The sequence below is a fragment of the Erythrolamprus reginae genome, chromosome Z (genome assembly GCF_031021105.1).
Source record: "Erythrolamprus reginae isolate rEryReg1 chromosome Z, rEryReg1.hap1, whole genome shotgun sequence".
NCBI lineage: Eukaryota > Metazoa > Chordata > Lepidosauria > Squamata > Dipsadidae > Erythrolamprus > Erythrolamprus reginae.
This window is the reverse complement of record NC_091963.1, coordinates 108,842,461-108,864,966: the sequence shown is the minus strand read 5'-3', so window position 1 is coordinate 108,864,966 and position 22,506 is coordinate 108,842,461. Positions and strand designations below refer to the sequence as shown.

The 22,506-nt window shown below is 37.7% G+C and overlaps 1 protein-coding gene across 2 annotated transcripts; it reads left to right on the top strand.

Moving 5' to 3' along the window:
* The first annotated feature begins 9,867 nt into the window (after positions 1-9,867).
* Positions 9,868-22,021, top strand: PRR29 (proline rich 29). 2 transcript variants are annotated; one of them, XM_070766979.1, is made up of 6 exons: positions 9,868-9,972; positions 14,274-14,358; positions 15,818-15,921; positions 17,137-17,333; positions 19,696-19,766; positions 20,614-22,021. In XM_070766979.1, exons 1-6 carry the CDS (start codon positions 9,916-9,918, stop codon positions 20,643-20,645), a joined length of 546 nt encoding a protein of 181 aa, XP_070623080.1. In that variant the 5' UTR covers positions 9,868-9,915; the 3' UTR covers positions 20,646-22,021. The 2 variants fall into 2 exon arrangements, with proteins under 2 accessions (XP_070623080.1, XP_070623079.1); XM_070766978.1 differs by having other exon boundaries at positions 17,134-17,333.
* The last annotated feature ends 485 nt before the right edge of the window (positions 22,022-22,506 follow it).

Genomic DNA, 22,506 nt, shown 5'->3' with positions numbered 1-22,506 from the left:
ATTTCCTGCAGCTTTCAATTTTTTTCTTCCCACTCTAAACATCAGCCTTCCATTCCCAGTGAATTCATTCATTCCCCCCATTTTCCCTTAATATGCTTAAAAAGTCAGGTAGGCAAATCACCAAATAATGCCAACCTGGAATTTATTTATTTTTTTAAAGTATTGTAGCTGAGAATGTAAAGCTAACAGCTCCTCCTGGTGGCTCAGAGCAACTTGCATTTGGCTGCCTAGTTTTATAACTGCATTTGGCATCCTCTTTTTATTTCTGCAATTGCCTGCAGCCCTTTCCTTGTCCCCTGGCTTCTTGCTGTGTGGATAGCTTTTCTTCTAAGAAGAGAATCAGCATCAGATGCCTTGAAGTTGCACAGTTAAGTCACTTTGATGTTGGATGCAGAGATCCGATTTTTCTTCAAGAATCTTATAATTCTTGACAAAGGTATCTTTTCCTTTATGTACACTGAGAGCATATGCACCAAGACAAATCCCTTGCATGTCCAATCACATTTGGCCAATAAAAAGTCTAGTCTAGTCTAGTCTAGTCTGTTCCGTTCTGTTCCATTCCATTCTATTCTGGGAATATTAAAATTTAGCTTCTCCAGAAGATGAGAAAGCTGTTTTCTTCTTCTGTTTTTTCCTTTTCGTTCAGCATGGATAGATCCTCATTTTGGAACTATAATTTACAACTCTTGGTCAAGCTGATTGAAAATTGTGAGTAGTTTAGCAATATTTGGACAACCAATTCCTAACTTCCGAAGAAAAGGAAGAAGCTGGCCAAAAGACTCTTATGAACAGATAATATGGGATCATATTATCAGGGAGCCACAAGTTTAAGTCCTCCATTTGATTAAAAAAAAATTCCTGCTGTTGGTTGACCTTGAGCCAGTCATGCTTTATCCAGTTTACCGTATCTTCTGAAGTTAGTTACGTGGACAAAACTGTCTTGTGTGGTATTAGCGAGTGATGTGTAATATAAAACATGTCAGGCTTGAATTTCATTCTCCACCTAAATATCTCCATTCAGTCATTACTTTGATGGTGGCCATTTGTGTTAAAATTGCATTTTAAAAAGATACAAACTAATTCCAGACTCTAGTGTCCTCCTCCAAATACTGTAGCTATAGTTTTGCATCTTGCCTGTACTTCAGTTTGTTAAAGCAATCCTTTCTCTGCTATCCTGGTGTGGTCAGCAGGAGGATCAACCAATATCATTGACAGAGGCAATGCCACTTTGTTGATGCATAATATGTCAAAAGTCAAAGATCAAGCTCATCAATCACATAGAGAAGCATATGCCTGCAAATTCTTGTTCAAAAGCCCCACAAAATACTAAATGGTGCCCTGGGAAAGATTTAAAAAGGCAGGCATGCAATATGGGGCTGGAATGAAGTTCTTGATTTTGAAACCTTATTGTTTCTCTTTTGAACCTGAGATGTTCGGCCACTGTCCATCATTACCAGCCAGCCTTTTGTTGATCACCTGGTTCTCTTCCTGCTCTCCACTGCTTCTTTGGATTGAAACATAGAAACATAGAAGATTGACGGCAGAAAAAGACCTCATGATCCGTCTAGTCTGCCCTTATACTATTTCCTGTATTTTATCTTAGGATGGATATGTGTTTATCCCAGGCATGTTTAAATTCAGTTACTGTGGATTTATCAACCACATCTGCTGGAAGTTTGTTCCAAGCATCTACTACTCTTTCAGTAAAATAATATTTTCTCACGTTACTTCTAATCTTTCCTCCAACTAACCTCAGATTGTGCCCCCTTGTTCTTGTGTTCACTTTTCTATAAAAACACTTTTCTCCTGAACCTTATTTAACCCTTTAACATATTTAAATGTTTCAATCATGTCCCCCCTTTTCCTTCTGTCCTCCAGACTATACAGATTGAGTTCATTAGATATTTCCCGATAAGTTTTATGCTTAAGACCTTGCACCATCTTTGGACCATTCAATTTTATCAATATCTTTTTGTAGGTGAGGTCTCCAGAACTGGACACAGTATTCCAAATGTGGTCTCACCAGCATTCTATACAGCAGGATCACAATCTCCCTCTTCCTGCTTGTTATACCTCTAGCTATGCAGCCAAGCATTCTACTTGCTTTCCCTACTGCCTGACTGCACTGATCGCTACTGCCTGATTGAGTGGCAAGATTGTCTCCCAACTCTGGAATCCAAGGACCATCTATTTCTGATCCAACTGGCTCACTTTAAGAAAAATGCATTTCAAACAGCCATGTGTTTTATTTTCATTAGCTTTATATATTACAATTCTAATAAATAAATAAATAAATAAATACAAAAAAGCTACAATCATAAAACTTTAAAAGTGGGACTAAGAGTCCTTGGGGTTAAAACTGCAGTTTCAAAACTGGAAAAATGAAAATTGGATTCGGCAAGCTGTCTTTTCAAGTGGCAGGTGAAATATATGACAAGATTGTTCCACAACCAATAATCCCCTTTTAGAAGAAAGCTTCACAACCTGATACTTAAATAAAAGCTAAGTTAATCCATCAGAGACATTAATGCAAAATCTTGCATTTTGAGATATACCTGTTCTGCAAGCTCTACAAATATTTCTATTGAGAATAACCTTTCATTTAATGAAAAACTGAGAGAAGTGCTTTAAAATAACTTAGAATATTTTCTCGTGGCTATGTTAATTTTTCTTGAATTGGAGCAGAGGTATTCACAAGTTATGGTCAAGAAACTCAAGAGAATGCAGATCAATAGAGTGGAAGCACTGCCTTTTTATGTGTGTCCCTTGACCAACCAAGAATAGAAATATTGCCGTAAACTCTACCATCTCCATTATTGACCTTTATTGGGTCAGGGAGTAGTAGTGTGCACCCTTCATAGTCCAAGAAGTAATGCTGCCATTACAGTTGTAATGTACAATAGTTTCGAGACAGTAGCAAGTGGATTTTTCATCTTCACTTCCTCTCCCAGCCAGCAGGAAAATGTTTTCCCTATGAACAGAGTAATAACCATGACTTTAAAAAACATGACTTTAACAATCGAGTTGTCGAAGCGTGAAACTCATTACCGGACTCAATAGTGTCAACCCCCAACCCCCAACATTTCTCCCTTAGACTATCCACGATTGACCTCTCCAGGTTCCTAAGAGGCCAGTAAGGGGCGTACATAAGTGCACTGGTGTGCCTAACGTCCCCTGTCCAATTGTCTTTCCTTATCTCATATATCATATATATTCTCTACCTATGATATATTTCTCTTCTTTTTTACTTACTATCTTTATATATATTACTCAATGTCTATTCTCTTTCATATGTATTGTATATTGGACAAAGAATAAATAAAATAAAATAAATAAAGATAAACCACCAACTGCTGTTCAGAAAGAATATGTTCCAAGTACAATAGGTTTTGCCTTCCTTCATCAAATGTTGCACCAGCAACATTTTATTGTTTTTATTTTGCTTTGTTTTATTATTTTATTTTAATATTTTATCAGTTTTATTTTATTTATTTGACAGAACCCTATTAATCTTCTGGGTTGTAGGTTGTAGCCTATATCCAAACAAAATCCTAATTAATATATAACATCATTTTCCACTTATTAAGTTGTAGTCTGTAGGATTTTTACTGAATCTCTCAAAGAATTAAAAATAAATCAGTACGTCTGTAGATAAATTTTATTTTATTTTATTTATTTGACATAGGCTTATTGATCTTATATATACATACAGTGGTACCTCTACTTATGAACGCCTCTACTAACATTCACTGTGTCCATTTCTATTTTTATTGTGGGAAGATTAATGTAACTATTAATTTGCATTCAACTGCATTTAAACTGTTTTCACTTCTTCATTTTCTTTTATGTATAACCCCCCCCCCACCACAACTACTTTTAACACTACCAAGTAATTTAGAATCTCTTATCACTTTTTTTTTAAATTTATTTATTTATTTATTTATTTATTTATTTATTTATTTATTTATTTATTCAATTTTTATGTTGCCCTTCTCCTTAGTCTCAGGGCGGCTTACAACATGTTAGCAACAGCACTTTTTAACAGAGCCAGCATATTGCCCCCACAATTCGGGTCCTCATTTACCCACTTCAGAAGGATGGAAGGCTGAGTCAACCTTGAGCCGGTGATGAGATTTGAACCGCTGACCTACAGATCTACAGTCAGCTTCAATGGCCTGCAGTACAGCACTCTACCTGCTGCGCCACCCCAGCTCCGTATACAGTAGTCCCTCGCTATACCGCGCTTCACCTACTGCGGCTTCACTTCATCGCAGGTTTCTGAGGAAGTCGATCGGCAGATTTAAACAGCCTGCTGAACTCGATCGGCAGGTTTTTTAAAAAAAAAAAAATCTAAAATTGTAAATACTGTATTTAAATACTGTATCTAAAATAAATACTGTGTGGGAAGGGTTTATAAACACTTAAAACAATGAAAACTTACCAAACAATTACAATATAAATACTTAAATAAGTACTATCAGTCGATAAATTCCCCATCGCAGATTTCACCTATCGCGGCCAGGTCTGGAACGTAACACCAGCGATAGGTGAGGGACTACTGTATATCCTTTTATATCCTTCATTCATTCTCTTGTGATGCAGTAAATGAACTACACTCAATTTGCCACCAAATTTGGAAAACTCAACAGTGGTTACAGGATTGGAAAAGATCAGTTTACATTCCAATTCCACAGCAAGGCAATGCCAAAGATAGTTCAAACAATCGCACCATTGCATTCATTTCACATGCTAGTAAAGTTATGCTTAAAATCCTACAAGCTGGGCTCCAGCAGTATGTGGATCAAGAGCTACAAGAAATATAGGCAAGATTTCAAAGAGGCAGAGGAACTAGAGATCAAATTGCCAACATACACTTCATCATGGAGAAAGTCAGGGAGTTCCAGAAAAACATTTACTTCTGCTTCATTGACTATGTTAAAGCTTCTGATTGTGTGCATCACAACAAATTGTGATGTTCTTAAAGAGATGGGAGTACCAGACCATCTTATTTCTCAAAGTCCCTTGAGAAACCTATCTGTGGGTCAAGAAGGAACAATGAGAACTGGACACAGAACCAATGATTGATTCAAAATTGGGAAAGGAGTCTGGCAAGACTCCATACTGTCTCCCTGCCTATTTAACTAATATGCAGAGTACATAATGAGAAAGGCAGGGCTAGATAAATCAAAAGTTGTAATTAAGATTGCTTGGAGAAATCAACAACTTCAGATATGTAGACGATACCACTCTAATGGCAGAAAGTGAAGAGGAACTAAAGAGCCTCTTGATGCGAGTGAAGAAGGAGAGTTGGCTTGAAACTCAACATTAAGAAAACTAAGATCCAGCCCTATTAATTTCTGGCAAATAGATGGGGAAAAAATAGAGGTAGTGACAGATTTTGTTTTCCTGAACTTCAAGATCACCGCAGATGGGGACTGCAGTGACAAAGTTAAAAGACGCTTGCGAAGGAAAGCTATGGCAAATCTAGACAGCATACTAAAAAGCAGAGACATCACGCTGCCAACAAAAGTGTGTATAGACAAGGGTATGGTTTTCCCAGTTGCAATGTATGACTTTGAATGTTGGACCATAAGAAAGGCTGAGACCCAAAGAATTGAGGTGCTGGAGAAGACTCCTGCAAGTCCTTTGAACTGCAAGTTGATCAAACCAGTCAGTCCTAGAGGAAACCAACCTGACTTCTCTTTAGAAGGCAGATCCTGAAGATGAAACTCAAATACATTGGCCACCAAATGAGAAGAGAGCCTGGAGAAGACCTTAATGCTGGGAAAAATTGAGGACAAAAAAGGAAAGAACGACAGAGATTGAGGTGGCTGGATGGATTCACTGAAGAAGTCGTATGAGCTTAAATGGACTATAGAGAATGGTAGAGAACAGAAGGAGGAACATTGTCCATGAGGTCACAATGGGTCAGACACACCTTCGCAACTAACAACAACAAAATTCTCTTGAGTTTCATTATAACCAATCAAATCAATGATGTTTTTCAAATCAATAATTTCCTGTCTTAACTCGTGAAGAGACATACAGTGGTACCTCTACCTAAGAACACCTCTACTTAAGAACTTTTCTAGATAACAACCAGGTATTCAAGATTTTTTTGCCTCTTCTTAAGAACCATTTTCTACTTAAGAACCTGAGCCCAGAAAAATTTCCCAGGAAATTTGAGAGCAGCACAAAGGCCTGGCCAGTTTCCTGCCATTCCCCCTTCCTCACTTTCTTCCTTCGGCAGCGACTGTCCTCCTGCTCTTCTTCCTCCTCCTCCTCCCACCCAAATTCCAGCTTTTATTTCTTTCCTAATGGGTTTGCATGCATTATTTGCTTTTACATTGATTCCTATGGGAAAAATTGCTTCTACTTAAGAACGTTTCTACTTAAGAACCTGGTCATGGAATGAATTAAGTTCTTAGGTAGAGGTACCACTGTATATTTAAATCAATTATTTGAAGCAAGAATGCCTTTTTCTAATACCCATCACACAGGATTTTCAAATGGTTCAGTCAATCTGCACACAGTTGCCTTGACCTCTCCCATCCATTTATGTCATTCCTCTACATAACATTGTTTAAAAAGTTGCACACATTTCCTCAAAAATGTTTAGTTTAGTTCTTCCATTAGCAGCACTCATGGGAATATACTACAATATGCAAATCATCACCAATTTATGCATTCTTATTTCATTCTGAATCCACAACAATTCAAAAAATATCAGTTCATGACATGTCAGTCTCTTCACTTATAATTAAACCTCTACCTTCTGTGCTCTGTGTGCACTAATCAATTCTAGTCCATACGAGCAGACTATTTTTCTTCAAAGCAATTACATCTTTTCAGATTCTCTTTGTTTTACAGACAAAAATAGGTTCATTTCATTTGCATACTCTTTATCATTTACTTCTTTTACATTGCACATTACAATCTTCCATATGCCAATTTTGCCAACAGAAAAGCCCATAAATGCTGACTTTGTCAATCATCATTACTTTGATATATCATGATTTTCAAGTAACATATTTTAGATTAGGTTGAGTCAGGACACAGCCTAAAAACATGACACAGGAAGCATTCCCTGATAATAGTGAAGATAATGCCAGTAAATTGGGACATATTTTATAAATATGCACCAGGTACAGCCCAAACCAAATTATTCTCAAGAATATTCCTGCTATTCTACATATAAATTAGGATCTCTAACCTAGAAACACCTTAGAAACCTACAAACTTTTCCACCTTCAGCTAATATCTTTGATATGAATGTGACCTATATCCCTCATATTTTCAACATGGATCATCCCATGACCAGGAAGCTTGTTGGAAAAGGTTGTGCATGCCTTAGCCTTCTCCTATGGAGCTCACCAAATTGAGAACAAAATTTCCTGCATAACTTTAATTCTGTCTCTTTTGAATAAGAGAACAAATTGCAGATCTTGATCCTAATTTATTTTGCCTGTAAATCTTTCCACTCTTCCAAGCTGAAATCCCCCCCCCCCGAATATCAGACTTCAAATCTATCTATGTGTCTGTTTAGCCATCAATCCACTTAATCAGGCAGCCACCTTTTTCTTAGTGAGAAGAATAACCTTATAAGGAGACAGGTTAATTTAGAACAGAAGAAACAAAGCAAAACTCAGAAAATCTGTCTCAGCTACACTTCTGAAAATAAAATGTGAGAAATATGGTATTTTTGAGACAAAGAATAGAATTCACAGGTTGGTACACATGGAAGGAACAAAAATCTCCCAATGAACAGGTCATAAAAGCAGAAAATGTAGAAGAAGCTCTCAAGGGACGTAACGGCATCACTCTTGGTCATAGTCTATTCCTGTGATGGGTGTGGGCACGTGAACCATTGCCCCATGTCACTTTCACTGCGCATGCATGCGTGCCGGCCAGACAATTTTCATCTGGCCCCACCCATGTCACCCCTTCCTTCTCAGGAGTCTCCATATGGCCGATTTTGGATGTTAGGTAAGTACAAAGCTCACATGGAGCCTCTGGAAGGGTGAAAAAGTCTGGAAATGGGCCATTGCCAGAGGATTCAAGGAAACCTGCTTGGTCCAAAATGTGGCACGGGGAATTCGTGCATGCATGCAGAGGGGGGTCAGTACAGGGGTACATGCACAGGGGCTGGGGCAGCATGGAGCAGATTGTGTGGGGAGGCATTGCATTATGAGTGTGGGCGCACATGTGTGCCTGCACTTTCGGCACTCAAGGGAAAAAAGCTTAACCCTCACCGGTCTATTCATTTACCTCCTTGTTCCGCCTTAGCTTATTTTTTTCAACTGATTAGCAATATTCCCCTAACTAATGTAGTCAGTCTTGGCTGACACTGCAGAATATTTTCAGTTCCTAGAAAATCTCTGCTTAATTAGGGGAAACACTACACAATTATAAAATCATTTTTGATCTGATTTTCATTTTTCTGAAATGCACACTGCCTCACCTTATTTGATTGGGAACGTTTGCATTTAATCTTTCTAGAACAAAGTCTCGACAAAAGAGGTTGATGAAATCAGACCTCATTAAGCAATTCCACATTAGGATGGGATGCTCAATAGGTTTGTTTAGCACACATTTTTGTGGAAAGGTGAGGCTTTACTTTATGGGCCTTTCTGCACACAAGTCAAAACAAGGTTGGTGGATTAAAATCCAGAACACTAGCACCACTTTAATTCATGCCATTTGTTTACCCATTCTCAGGATGAGAAGCAGCTGCTGTGGCTGCATATAGCACACAAGGGCTATGTTCTCCCAACCAAATCTTGGGGGATTGTCTTCACAGGAAAGTTTTCTTGGTTAGTAGCAGCTGTCCCTCTTCCTCCTCCTCCTCCTCCTCCTCCTTTCTTTCCACCTCCATCCTTTCTGTGTTGCGTCAGCCCAGCCAGTTAATCCAGTCTGTGTTTTAATGCATTGTGTAAATTCAAACAATGATGGGTCAGTTCAGTAACTGCTTTGAGCGTGTTTTATTAACTTAGCCAGAACTTTTTAGAATAGAATAGAATTTTTTATTGGCCAAGTGTGATTGGACACACAAGGAATTTGTCTTAGTGCATATGCTCTCAGTGTACATAAAAGAAAAGATACATTGTGAAGAATGATAAGGTACAACATGTAATGATAGTCCGGGTACAGATAAGCAATCAAATCATATTAGGAACTAGTCAATATCAATTTTAAGTATACAAGCAACTAAGTTACAGTCATAGAATCATTAGTGGGAGGAGATGGGTGAATGATGAGAAGATTAATAGTAGTGCAGACTTCATAAATAGTTTGACAGTGTTGAGGGAATTATTTGTTTAGCAGAGTGATGGCATTTGGGAAAAAACTGTTCAAAAAACTTTTGAACAGACAAACAGTTTCATAAAGGAAAGGAACTTAGATGTTTGGGTGGTATACCCAGGCTTTTCCAACAGGGATATCACTTGTGACCAGCCAAAATCTAGCTAAAGAAAACCAAGTCAAAAGGTGCTGCACTCAGATAACTGGTAGGTATATCTTCTTTTATTTTTTTTCTGCCAGATCCTTTCTTTAATAAATATTATTTCTCAGAAAACAAATTTATATTCACATAATGAACAAATCAATGTCTTGATTTGATTTACCCTCCCGATCAATTTGTATTTGACAGGCATAGTGGAATGGCAAAAATCTAAAAATAAAATCAAGTAACTTAAAATTATTACTGAGACTTAGTGTTAGCTGTGGGGAGAATACTGTGATTATAAGATTATTTGCTGGGTAAACTCAATGCTTGTGATAAGCTAATTATAAACTGAAGGAGGAAAAACACCTGCAGGAAGGGAAGGCTAGGTATGTTTAAATACAGCTCCCTTAGCAACCAGTCTGATGACTTTCTTCCTGCTGGTATTTTCTGCTGACCAGTGAGGTCTTGCTATGAATCCAGGGGGCAACTGTGCTGTCTCCCCACAAGTCTACCTCGTTCAGCAACCAGTAAGTCACTGCAGTGGGTGGGAATATTGAAATGTATCCTACTCTGAGCAGCAGAGAGAAGAATCTCTTGTAATCCTGCACGTCTTTTAAATTCAACTCCAACCAAGAAAAGTTCTGGATGGTTACCAAATTCTGTGTGGTCTGAGGGAGAGACTAGACTGTAATGGAAGGGGCAGTATACTTTATTTTGCTATAACTAACTGTAACACCACTCCTGAGTCCCAAATGGAGAACAGAAAATGAAAATATAACAAGAATTCTTGTGTCATCTAAAAGTCTAGCATATTTATGACTGCATAAAATTTAATATATCTCAATCCAGTTCCTCGGAAGCAGGGAATAGTCAGAGAGAGCAGTGTTATATAAGGCAGCTGTCGATGCTGGAGGAGTTAGATATAATATCCCTGCCTTAATTAAGCCGATGAAGTAGGTAGAGATATACTAAAGCTTATGTGGTGATATGTGAATTAAATCACAGAGGCCTCTTTTGCACTTGCAATAAAAAAACAACCTGGCCACCTTTCGGCCAATTGAAAAGGATAGAAAAACTGTGTGTACACCTATGCTCACAGAACATACCGGTAGATTGATTGATTGATTAATTGATTGATTGATTTTGTCCAATACACAATGAGGTTTTTAGTGGAGATATATATATATATGTGTGTGTGTGTGTGTGTGTGTTTGTGTGTATATATATATATATATATATACAGTAATACCTCATGATATGAACTTAATTGGTGCAAGGAGGAGGTTCGCAAGACGAAAGGTTCGTAAGACGAAACATTGTTTCCCATAGGAAACAATGTAACGTCAATTAATCCGTGCAACCAAAAAAAAACCCGCAAAAAAACCGGCGTTCCGCGACTGCTGGGAAGCCGCGCGGCTGTTTTAAAAGGTGACAGCCGGGCGGCGGGGCTTCCCAGCAACCTCCCGAACCGAACCCGGGGTTCAGAAAAATGTTGCCTCTTCTTACGAACTTTTTTCGAGTTACGAACCGGCGTTCGGGAGGCTTCTGGGAAGCCCCGCCGCCCGGCTGTCACCTTTTAAAACAGCCGCGCGGCTTCCCAGCTGTCTCCGAATGCCGGTTCGTAACTCGAAAAAAGTTCGTAAAAAGAGGCAACATTTTTCTGAACCTCGGGTTCGTATCACGAGTTGTTCGTAAGATGAGGGTTTCGTATCTTGAGGTACCACTGTATATATATATATATAGTCCTAGTCTCCCTTAATTTTCAAATTCAGCTTAAACATATATATATATATATATATATACACATATATATATATATGTCACATGTTTAAGCTGAATTTGAAAATTAAGGGAGACTAGGATAGATCTATTTCGGCCTTATTTTGGCCTCATCAGCTAGCCATACCCACTGGGACTTGAACCTGCAACTTTTGCCTTGTAAGGCAGAGAATTATCCTCTAGGCTACAGTATCCAATCCCTTCAGCTCTGTACCAGGGAAGGGTTACATTTTGTGTCGAATCACCCTGGTATATTGAAGGAACATCACAGCTCCTTTTTTGCCTCTCGGCCCAACCCAGGGCCATTTCCAAGGCAGTTAATTTTATTGATAGTCGACAATACTATGTATATGTGTCACATGTTTAAGCTGAATTTGAAAATTAAGGGAGACTAGGATAGATCTATTTCGGCCTTATTTTGGCCTCATCAGCTAGCCATACCCACTGGGACTTGAACCTGCAACCTTTGCCTTGTAAGGCAGAGAATTATCCTCTAGGCTACAGTATCCAATCCCTTCAGCTCTGTACCAGGGAAGGGTTACATTTTGTGTCGAATCACCCTGGTATATTGAAGGAACATCACAGCTCCTTTTTTGCCTCTCGGCCCAACCCAGGGCCATTTCCAAGGCAGTTAATTTTATTGATAGCCGACAATACTATGTATATGTGTCACATGTTTAAGCTGAATTTGAAAATTAAGGGAGACTAGGATAGATCTATTTCGGCCTTATTTTGGCCTCATCAGCTAGCCATACCCACTGGGACTTGAACCTGCAACCTTTGCCTTGTAAGGCAGAGAATTATCCTCTAGGCTACAGTATCCAATCCCTTCAGCTCTGTACCAGGGAAGGGTTACATTTTGTGTCGAATCACCCTGGTATATTGAATACATATACATATACACATACTAGTAAAATACATGATGTAGGTTATAGATACTCATAGATACTCATAGTAAAATATATCTAAGAAATAATAGAAAAGAAGGTATAGTAATAGAACACATCAATGAAAGAATAGAAGAAGAGATATAGGAATAGAAGAAAGGTATAGGAGATCTAGGGGAGCAATAGGACAGGGGACGGAAGGAACACTAGTGCACTTGTACTCGCCCCTTACTGACCTCTTAGGAATCGGGATAGGTCAAGCATAGATAATCTAAGGGTAAAGTGTTAGGGGTTTGGGGATGACACTATGGAGTCCAGTAATGAGTTCCACGCTTCGGCAACTCAGTTACTGAAGTCATATTTTTTACAGTCAAGTTTGGAGTGGTTAATATTAAGTTTAAATCTGTTGTGTGCTTTTGTGTTGTTGTGGTTGAAGCTGAAGTAGTCGCCGACAGGCAGGACGTTGCAGCATATGATCTTGTGGGCAAGACTTAGATCTTGTTTAAGGTGTCTTAGTTCTAAACTTTCTAGGCCCAGATGGCAAATAGTTGTGCCATGCCCAATTTAGAAATTTTTGTTTGACAAGTAGCTTTGTTTAACATCTTCCCCACCAATATCTACTCATGAAGAAGCATGACTTCCCCCCCTTCCATATCATGACATTGCCTGCCTCTGTAGTCCATATCTGAGGTGTCTTCAAGTTGTCCTTAATTACATTAATGTTGAGGTAAATTCCTGATACATTTCCTTAATTGTAAATATATGTCGACATCTCTCACCAATCATTACATTAGTATCTCCCAGGCCTGGGATTGGATAAGTAACCACTGGCCATTTTGGATAGTTCAAGCCTGCCTCATTTTTTCTTTTCCTTGGCCACTTCTGCCTTCTCCAGAGTCCTTTGGCTGTGAGCTATAGGGGAATCTGTAGCAGTTATTCCAAATAATACATTCCTGTTGAACACATTAGGGCTTCCAGTCTTGGAAAGAGGAATGAACATAATGAATAAATGATGGGGATGAAGGGAAAGGCTCTGCAGTGAAACCAGAGGAGCACTTCTACCATGTCAGCTGTTAAGTGGGCTATTTTGAAATATGGGCTAAGTTGTTGTGTCCAGAGGACAGTTAGGCCTTGTACCCGCCCCATATTCCTTGGACGGGAAAATACTGCAAGGTGATTGGTTGGCTCAGCCTGGCAGCCATATATATAGCTGCCAGGCACGGCCATGTTGTTGTCTTGTTTCGTTCTGTAACCGTTACCTCCTGTTCAATAAAGAACCGTTACTTACTCCAAGATTGCCGTCCTTCATTCTGGCAAGGATCTAACATAAGTGTTCTTTCTCTAAATCACCAAAATTGTGTTCAAAAATAATTGTGTTCAAAAATAACTAATCCAACTGCTGACAAGCACAGGAAAAGAGTTGTGCAATGCCACAGGAGAGGAAATCATGCTTTATGGTGCAACACCATCTTTCATCAGCTTCTAGGTGAAGTGAAGGAGCACTAAATCATGTTTAAAGATAGCTTGACAGGAGTGATCTAGATTGTCTGATGCAGCAGGAGCCTCCCTCCTGCTAAAGTATGCAGTTTCCTCCTGAATGCTATGCACAGCAGAGGGAAGTTGTGTGGTGCAGTAGGAGGAGACTTCTCCCAAATTGTCCAACTGAGGAGATTCCTGCAATGCAGCAGGAATTCTGGGAATCTTGGATAAAACCTAGTCTTGGAAGCTTATAGCAAGTAAGTCCTCTATGGAATCCATAAATCCCCCAGTTTTTAGTTTTGCCCATGATCAGAAATCTGAATAAAGCTTCACTTTAAGGAGATGGTGAAAGGTGTGACAGCATCATTGAAGAGAATGATCCTGAAAAGTCACCCTGAAAAATGGTCCAAGGCAAAGGACTACTGTTATCTACCAAAAGATTCCTGGGAGATCCACAGTATATAGGACAACATTTCTGTTTGCAATTGTTTAACCATCAGGAGAAAGAAGCCAGGGATTTCCAGCTGTCTGCATTTAGCTTAAGTTTTAATCTAGCTCAATCAAATATATAACTTCTGTATAAAATAACAATAATGACAGAACCTTATTCTGGAAAAGGGGACAAGAGTCAGATCCCCCAAGAGAGCCTGGTCTTCTCTGAATTTCCTTCCACTGTTTCTCAGATTACTCAAGAGCCAGAAGTGACCATTCTCCAGCAGATGCCTTGGACACCTCCTCAGTCTAGCAGCACAAGCCACATCAAAGAAAGTAAGAAATCAGGTCTACCAATTTGCTAGAGAACTGAGATTAGTGGAAGGAAGGGATCCTAAAAGAAGCAGTTTATTATCTTGGAACAAATCTATGTGTTACTAATCTGAAAAAAACTCCACCCCAACCCATACTACTATCTGAACATGAATAAATTCAGAACATGTTAAATCTTAAATTATTATTTTTTAACTTTTTAAATTTAATTTTAAAAACAAAACACACACAAAAACTCACATGTATCACACATAAATATATTTACATTCTACATTTCTGTATCTTTGGATAATATTCTTTATGCATCCATATCACTCTATTTTCTTTTCCTTTTAAGCCAGTTATAGAATTTCCCCCATGCAGTATAGAATTCTTTTTCTTCATGGTTCTGAAGTTCTACGGTAATTTTACTTATTGTTGCAAAGCCCAATATTTTTTTAATCATCGTGGTCTGTCGGTAGGTTTTCTTCTTTCCATATTTGCACAAAAATTGCCTGGCTGCTGTTAGAATAAGTATAATTAAATAATAGTTTGCTTTTGTATGTTGTCCTCTGATGATCCCTAATAAGTATGTTTCTGGTTTTAATTCTACTTTATATTTTATTATTTCTTTTATCCAATTTTTGATTCTATCCCCAATTTTTTTTGTCTCTGGGCACATCCACCATAGGTGATAATATGTACCATATGCTATTTTACATTTCCAACATGCTCTATGGGCAAGAATTATTATTATTATTATTATTATTATTATTATTATTATTATTTATTAGATTTGTATGCCACCCCTCTCCGAAGACACGGAGCGGCTCACAACAAGAAACAATACAAATCCAATACATTAAAAACAATTTAAAACCCTTAATATAAAAAACAATCATACATCTCATGCAGACCATACATAAAGCGGAAATGGCCCAGGGGAATCAATTTCCCCATGCCTGATGACAGAGGTGGGTTTTGAGGAGTTTGCGAAAGGCAAGAAGGGTCGAGGCAGTCCTAATCTCCAGGGGGAGTTGATTCCAGAGGGTCGGGGCCACCACAGAGAAGTCTCTTCCCCTGGGTCCCGCCAGACGACATTGTTTCGTCGATGGGATCCGGAGAAGGCCAACTCTGTGGGACCTAACCTAACCAAAAGAATGCACAGATTCTCCTACTCTGAAAATCAGACTTGGTCTTTGAACATATGGGAGCGCAATATAAAAACTAATTTTGATTTAATTTCGCTTGTATTTCATTAAAACTGAATATAATTAATATGTTAATATGCAGTCAAGTATTTAGAAAGTTTTACTTTCTCTCATGAGTTTGAAAATTCTGACAGCTTGTGGGATTGTGGGATGCTATGAATTCAGGTTTGCTCTAATGGTTCTGTAATTCCTTCTTTCATGTTAGATATTTCTGTTTGTATATATGTATAAATCAGTCAATGGATATTGATGGTCTTCTTAATTTCTGGAAGATTTAATAGATCTAATGATGATACAAAATGCCCAGATGCATCAAGTGATAATGAACAACATGGCTATGTCAGCAGCAGCATGCTTTGAATCCAACCCAAACCAGGTAGGTAGATTGTTGAGCTAGGATGGATTTTACATATGACAGAGGAGTTGATGTGAAAGGGAGGAAAGGGGGAAAAATGCATTTCTGTGCCAATTGTTTTGTCTTCTACTGGCTTCAACTGATGGGCAAGAGAATAGAAAAACATGTATCTCGATGTCACATCATACATACCAGAAGCCATCATGGAATAGATTGCCATTTTTTAATGAGAACTTTATAAGTTCCATTCTTAAATCTAACTCTGTTATGAGAATAAATGTGCTTATTCTATTATAGAGATATCTCTGATACATAATAATTTTGCCGTTCTGAAACTAATTGCCTGCCTAGCACATGAAATGTAGCTACTAATGAATACAGGCAGGAACAGATATGTATGAAGCAATAACATCATCTGAAGTCCATAAAATACTGAAAGCCTCTGCATATGGAACTGGATATGAAAATAACCTTGAAGAATAGGAGGAACAGTTGCAGCCAGGACAAATCTGAATTCAATGCAAATATAGAATTTGAAAAAGGATTTCAGATATGACCATCCACAATTCTCTTAGGGTAAAGGCAGAGAGAAGAAAAGCACATTTAGATTGCAAGATTCTGTTACTATAACTTATTATGAAAGGGATTTTAATACACCTGATTTCAAGGTCTACCTTCAAGAGCTGATAGCTTCAAAGCCCTGACGACAACCACACAGGAGAAAAAAAGGAATGTTATGATCAAGTCTGTTGTCAGACGTTTTGAACTTTTTCTGGTCAGGATCCAGAATATATCTGGGACTAACTTCATGACCCATAATTATGAATATTATGCATAATAAATTATTATTTTCATTGCTAACCTTTTCAAAGTCTCTTTTACATACTACAGCCAGATGTTCTGCCTAAAACAGTCAAAACAGCAATATTAATAATCTTGAGTATAAACAGATTTCTAAGTCAAAGCCACTGTGAGGTGTAGGAAGTAGAGGGGAACAGTACTGAACATTGGTAGGAGCTGGAGAAGGTGGCCAGAGAAAGACTCTCAGAAGTAGTAGATCTCTAGCCTATTGAGTAAAAATAGGTCCTTACTATTCCTTAAAGGTAGACCTAGATTTGTTGAGTCATCTCACTTCAATTCATGGCTCACCTCATGCAACAGGAAATACTGATTTATCAACAGGACTTTGTCAATGCAGACCTCTGTCTTAAGTGTTCTAATCATTCTCTCTAGCAGATACCCCTTATCCCCTCGCAGACAGAAGATGAAGATGAGATTGACATGGTATTCCACCACTATTATGTACCCTATCCATGCACCCTTCCATTCAGAACATGGAAGCCTCCATCTCGGTCTTCAGGTGTGACACAGCAGCAGCCCACCATTCGTCACGTGGGCCCAGATCTTCAATCTACGGGGAGAAAACACGATGGGTGAGCAAAACTGTGCAGATGGGGAAAGGAATAAAACAATCAAATGAAGTGTTTCACTTAGTATTCCACTATGCATTGCCATAATTCATTCAAATATAAAACATGTAAAGGTTGTAAAACAAGTGATAAAATAGTAATATTAATATTGGATTTGTATTACTATTCATTGTATTGTTATTGTTGTGAGCCGCACCAAGTCCTCAGAGAGGAGCAACATACAAATCTAATAAATTATTATTATTATTATTATTATTATTATTGTTGTTGTTGTTGTTGTTATTGTTGCTGTGGTTGTTGTTGTTATTGTTATTGTTGCTGTGGTTATTATTATTATTATTATTATTATTATTATGTCAATACAACACAGCAAACGAGATCACTATGCTGGATTTCGTATTTCATCTCAAGTTGGGCGCTTCCCAAGCACCTAGGAATGCGTGATGTAGCGGCAAATTATGTTTGCTGATCCCAGTAAAGCGGCTTTTTGCAATGAACAGATGGATATTTTGTCAATTCCGATGGTTTTTCAAATTGACAAAATTATTATGATTATTATTATTATTATTATTATTATTATTATTATTATTATGTCAATACAACACAGCAAACGAGATCACTATGCTGGATTTCATATTTCATCTCCAGTTGGGCGCTTCCCAAGCACCTAGAACTGCGTGATGTAGCGGCAAATTATGTTTGCCGATCCCAGTAAAGCGGCCTTTTGCAATTGACAGATGGAGATTTTGTCAATTCCGATGGTTTGACAAAATCTCCATCTGTTATTAATAAAATATTATTAAAATTATTATTATTATTATTATTATTATTATTATTATTATTATTATTATTATTATTAGATTTGTATGCTGCCCCTCTCTGAGGACTTGGGGCAGCTCACAACAATAACAATACAATGAACAGTAATACAAATCCAATATTTATTATTATTATTATTATTAATTATCACAAAAAGTGCCAAATAAGATGCACCTGTAACTATTTATTAGATTTGTATGCTGCCCCTCTCCGAAGACTTGGGTGAAGCATACATGCATTGTTTAGTCACCATCATTAATATCCTGTCACTGGTACTACTGCTATTCTTTATTGTTTTTATTTCCATAGTCTGTATATAAATTTTTCCCAAATGTGTAAATATCCCAGATATTTACCATTGCTTGTTTATTTATTTATTCAATTTTTTTTATCCCGCCCTTCTCTTTAGACTCAGGGCAGCACTTTTTTACAGAGCCAGCATATTTCCCCCACAATCCAGGTTCTCATTTTACCCAGGTTGGAAGGATGGAAGGCCCAACCTTGAGCCAGTGATGAGATTTGAACCGCTGACCTGATCTTATAGAATTTATTCAATTACTTCAAATCTTGAAAATAGAATAGAATATAATTCTTTATTGACGAGTATGGTTGCACACACAAGGAAGTTGTCTTTGGTGTATATGCTCTCAGTGTACATAAGAGAAAAAGATAAATTTGTCAAGAATCATGAGGTGCAACACTTAATGATTGTCATAAGGGTCAAATAAGCAATGAACAAACAATCAATATTAATAAAAATCTTAAGCATACAAGCAACAAGTTAAAGTCATACAGTCATAAGTTGGAGGAAAAGGGTGATAGGAATGATGAGAAAAAAACTAGTAGTAATAGTAGTGCAGACTTAGTAAATAGTTTGACAGTGTTGAGGGAATTATTGTTTAGCAGAGTGATGGCGTTCGGGAAATAAACTGTTCTTGTGTCTAGTTGTCTTGTGCGCAGTGTTCTGTAGCATTTTGTGGGTAGGAGTTGAAATAGTCAATGTCCAGAATGTGAGGGGTCAGTAAATATTTTCACAGCCCTCTTTTTGACTTGTGCAGTGTACAGGTCCTCAATGGAAAGCAGGTTGGCAGCAATTGTTTTTTTCTCCAGTTCTGATTATCCTCTGAAGTCTGTGTCGGTCCTGTTAGGTTGCAGAACCAAACCAGACAGTTATAGAGGTGCAGATGACAGACTCAATGATTCTTCTATAGAACTGTATCAGCAGCTCCTTGGGCAGTTTGAGCTTCCTGAGTTGGTATGGAAAGAAAGCAATGGTATTTATAGAGAATTAAAAATCCAACAATATTAGAAGCTTCAGTTGGTTCCTAATATTTTATTAGGCATTTCAAAGATGAAATTTCTGCTAGCTTAATAAAAGGGAAGGAATCTGCTTTAAGCAAAACAGGGAGAGGACCTAGAAACTAGTGTCTTCTAAAATAAACAGAATTATCCGTGCAAGATACAGTAATTCCCATAGGTATTAAGAGTTACCCAGGGATATTTCCCACCACTTTGTAATATTAATACTCCATTTTAATCTATTTAGTCAAGTAGTACCACCACCACCACCACCAAGTGCCACTGGAACAGTCACAGCCGATGTCCTACCAGCTTCAGGTAAGGATACAGTTGATGGACCACAGATCCATTACATTATTCCCATCATAACTTTCTGATGCTGGCAGAGTAATGGAGTCTCTTTCACCTGTTGGTTTAATGTCAGTTCAGCCATTTACTGAATTTAAACATCCCTGGGATAAACATATATCCATCCTAAGATAAAATACGAGAAATAGTATAAGAGTAGGCTAGATGGACCATGAGGTCTTTTTCTGCCGTCAATCTTCTATGTTCCTATGTTTCTATTACATCTCAACTTGACAGGTTTAAGATGTAGCTACACTGATCTAGATAAATGTAAACTAGAAAAGTTAAATCAAGCCTAATGTGAGAACACTGTAACAGTTTGTATCACAAATCGACGACAGTTTTAAGTGGTATACAACTTTATAGTGCCAAGGCTGTAACTATTTTTTAAAATAACATGATTTTTTTAAAGTATTAGCCATTTAAAAGGGCCCAATTTCACCAGATTCTATACATTTCCTATGAAATCTTGCAAGGTTTCCAATGAAAGCACAGAGATTTTATAACATTTAACAATCTTGCATGATTTAACCATTTATAATTCAACAATGTTTTTATTATTGTATTTTTATTTGGGGAAGATCAAAATTGCATATAGGACTGTTGTAAATTCTCCCATAGATACGGGATTACATTGCCAATGTTGACTAAATAATATTTGAATATATTTAAAAAATATTTGTATAGATATGAAATAACTGTTTTCTCTCTGGGAATAAGAGGAAAGCAAAGAAACGTGTGAGACCAATGAAAGTATAAACATCTTTCTTCTGCTAGAAATTCTGTCAAGATAATCTGTACAATTTTCTCCTTCCAGAATACTATGACTATACTGAGCGGTTGAAGTGAAATTGAAGTTTCATCTATTTTTCCTCCAAAAAGATGCAGGTTCCTAGCTGCAAGAAGTTTAAAACCCCTTTTCTGAATTGCAATCTTGCCAACCGGAGTATGGCAGAACAAACTTGGTGTCATACTGTTTTCCTAACAGGGTCAAAGCCTAAGATCAAAGCTAGTAAGTTTGAATTTGTGCACATTGTATCACAAATCGGTGAACTTTTCAAAGTTTGGAATAAATTGTATGAATTATACATAATGCCTCTATGGACAAGTGCTGTTCTATTTTCTACATCAGCTACACTTTAAGATTTTGTCTAGGTTTGCCCAGCCTCTTCCAAAAAGTATATATCTTTTTATTATTCTTATGAATTATTGAGCCCAAGAAAATTAAGTGTGTATTTTCTTCATTTCCTGCTTTGGTCTGGCACCTGCTGTTAACCTCAATATCCTGTTTGTTTGTTTGCTTGTTTGTTTGTTTGTGTTGAGTATCACACCGCTCTTATTCTTCAATAGATATTCCTCAAGACTGCTTTACTTGAAGATACTATACATATCAACTCAAGTTTTGTTTCTCCTAGTTCAGCATTTTTTATTAATAGATTTTGCGTATAAACTGGGTGGATAAGATGGCAGTACGCAATCTTAACAAGGTTCTTTATTCTACTTTCGAGCCAATTAGTTTCTATATTATTTTACTGAAAGAGTAGCAGATCCTTGGAACAAACTTCCAGCAGACGTGGTTGGTAAATCCACAGTAACTGAATTTAAACATACCTGGGATAAACATATATCCATTGTAAGATAAAATACAGGAAATAGTATAAGGGCAGACTAGATGGACCATGAGGTCTTTTTCTGCCGTCAGTCTTCTATGTTTCTATGTTTCTTAAGTCATTCTAATATTCATTTTCTAGTCAGCTGTAGAAAAAAAATATGTACAGGCACTCTTCACTTAGTGGCCAAAATTGGATAGAAGTCAGTAAGTGAAATCACAGTTGTGCTTATGGTCTTAGTTCAGTTTTCCTTCGCTTTGCAAACCTGCAAAATCATAAATGCAAATTTGTAATTTCATCACTGTTGTAACTGCAAACAGTCACTAAACAAGGCAACCATTAAATGAGAACTACCTATAATCAGTAAGCAAAATTTAAAGTAGTTTTACAACTCAAGTTCCTGTTCTACTATCCATGGAAATATGTTTGGTTTAACACCTTCTTTTTTGTTATTGGAATATAGTTGGATCTTTTCCAGTCTTTTGGTTCCTGCTGCGGTTCTCATACTTGCTAAAAAAAACTTGCAAGCAGTATGCTAATAGGTTCATCTTACTAAATTTTAAACTGTACTCATAGCATTTCATTTACTCTTCTATTAAAATACAGTTAACAATATTTTGTACAAGCCATTTCATTTCATTTTTCAAATTGTCTAGTGTCATTTAGTGGAAACCCATTGGTAATTTAGGCATTTTTTTCAATATAGTTCATAAATTTGTTCTAATACTGTTAATTTAAGTATTTTCTTTCTTTGTTGGGTATCTGCTCTTGGCGACGATCCGGGCGAAAAGGCTGAGCCTGGGCCTGCCCACCCTTTTATAGGGCTGGCAGGCCCCGCCCGGAAACATCATCGATCAGGCCACCCTGGCCTGATCCTCGGCCGAAATCTCACAATCTCGCGAGACTTCGGCCGAGAAGCAACATGGCGGCTACGCCATGTGTCTGCGTCTTCCCGAGCCTCCTGCAAACGGCGCCGGTGGGGTGAGGTCCACCATCACTAATCTCCTTGTCACTTTTGTTCTTTCAGATTCAGTAGATTATATTGTCAACCATTTATTCTTCTTTGGCGCCCCGAGTCTACGGAGAGGGGCGGCATACAA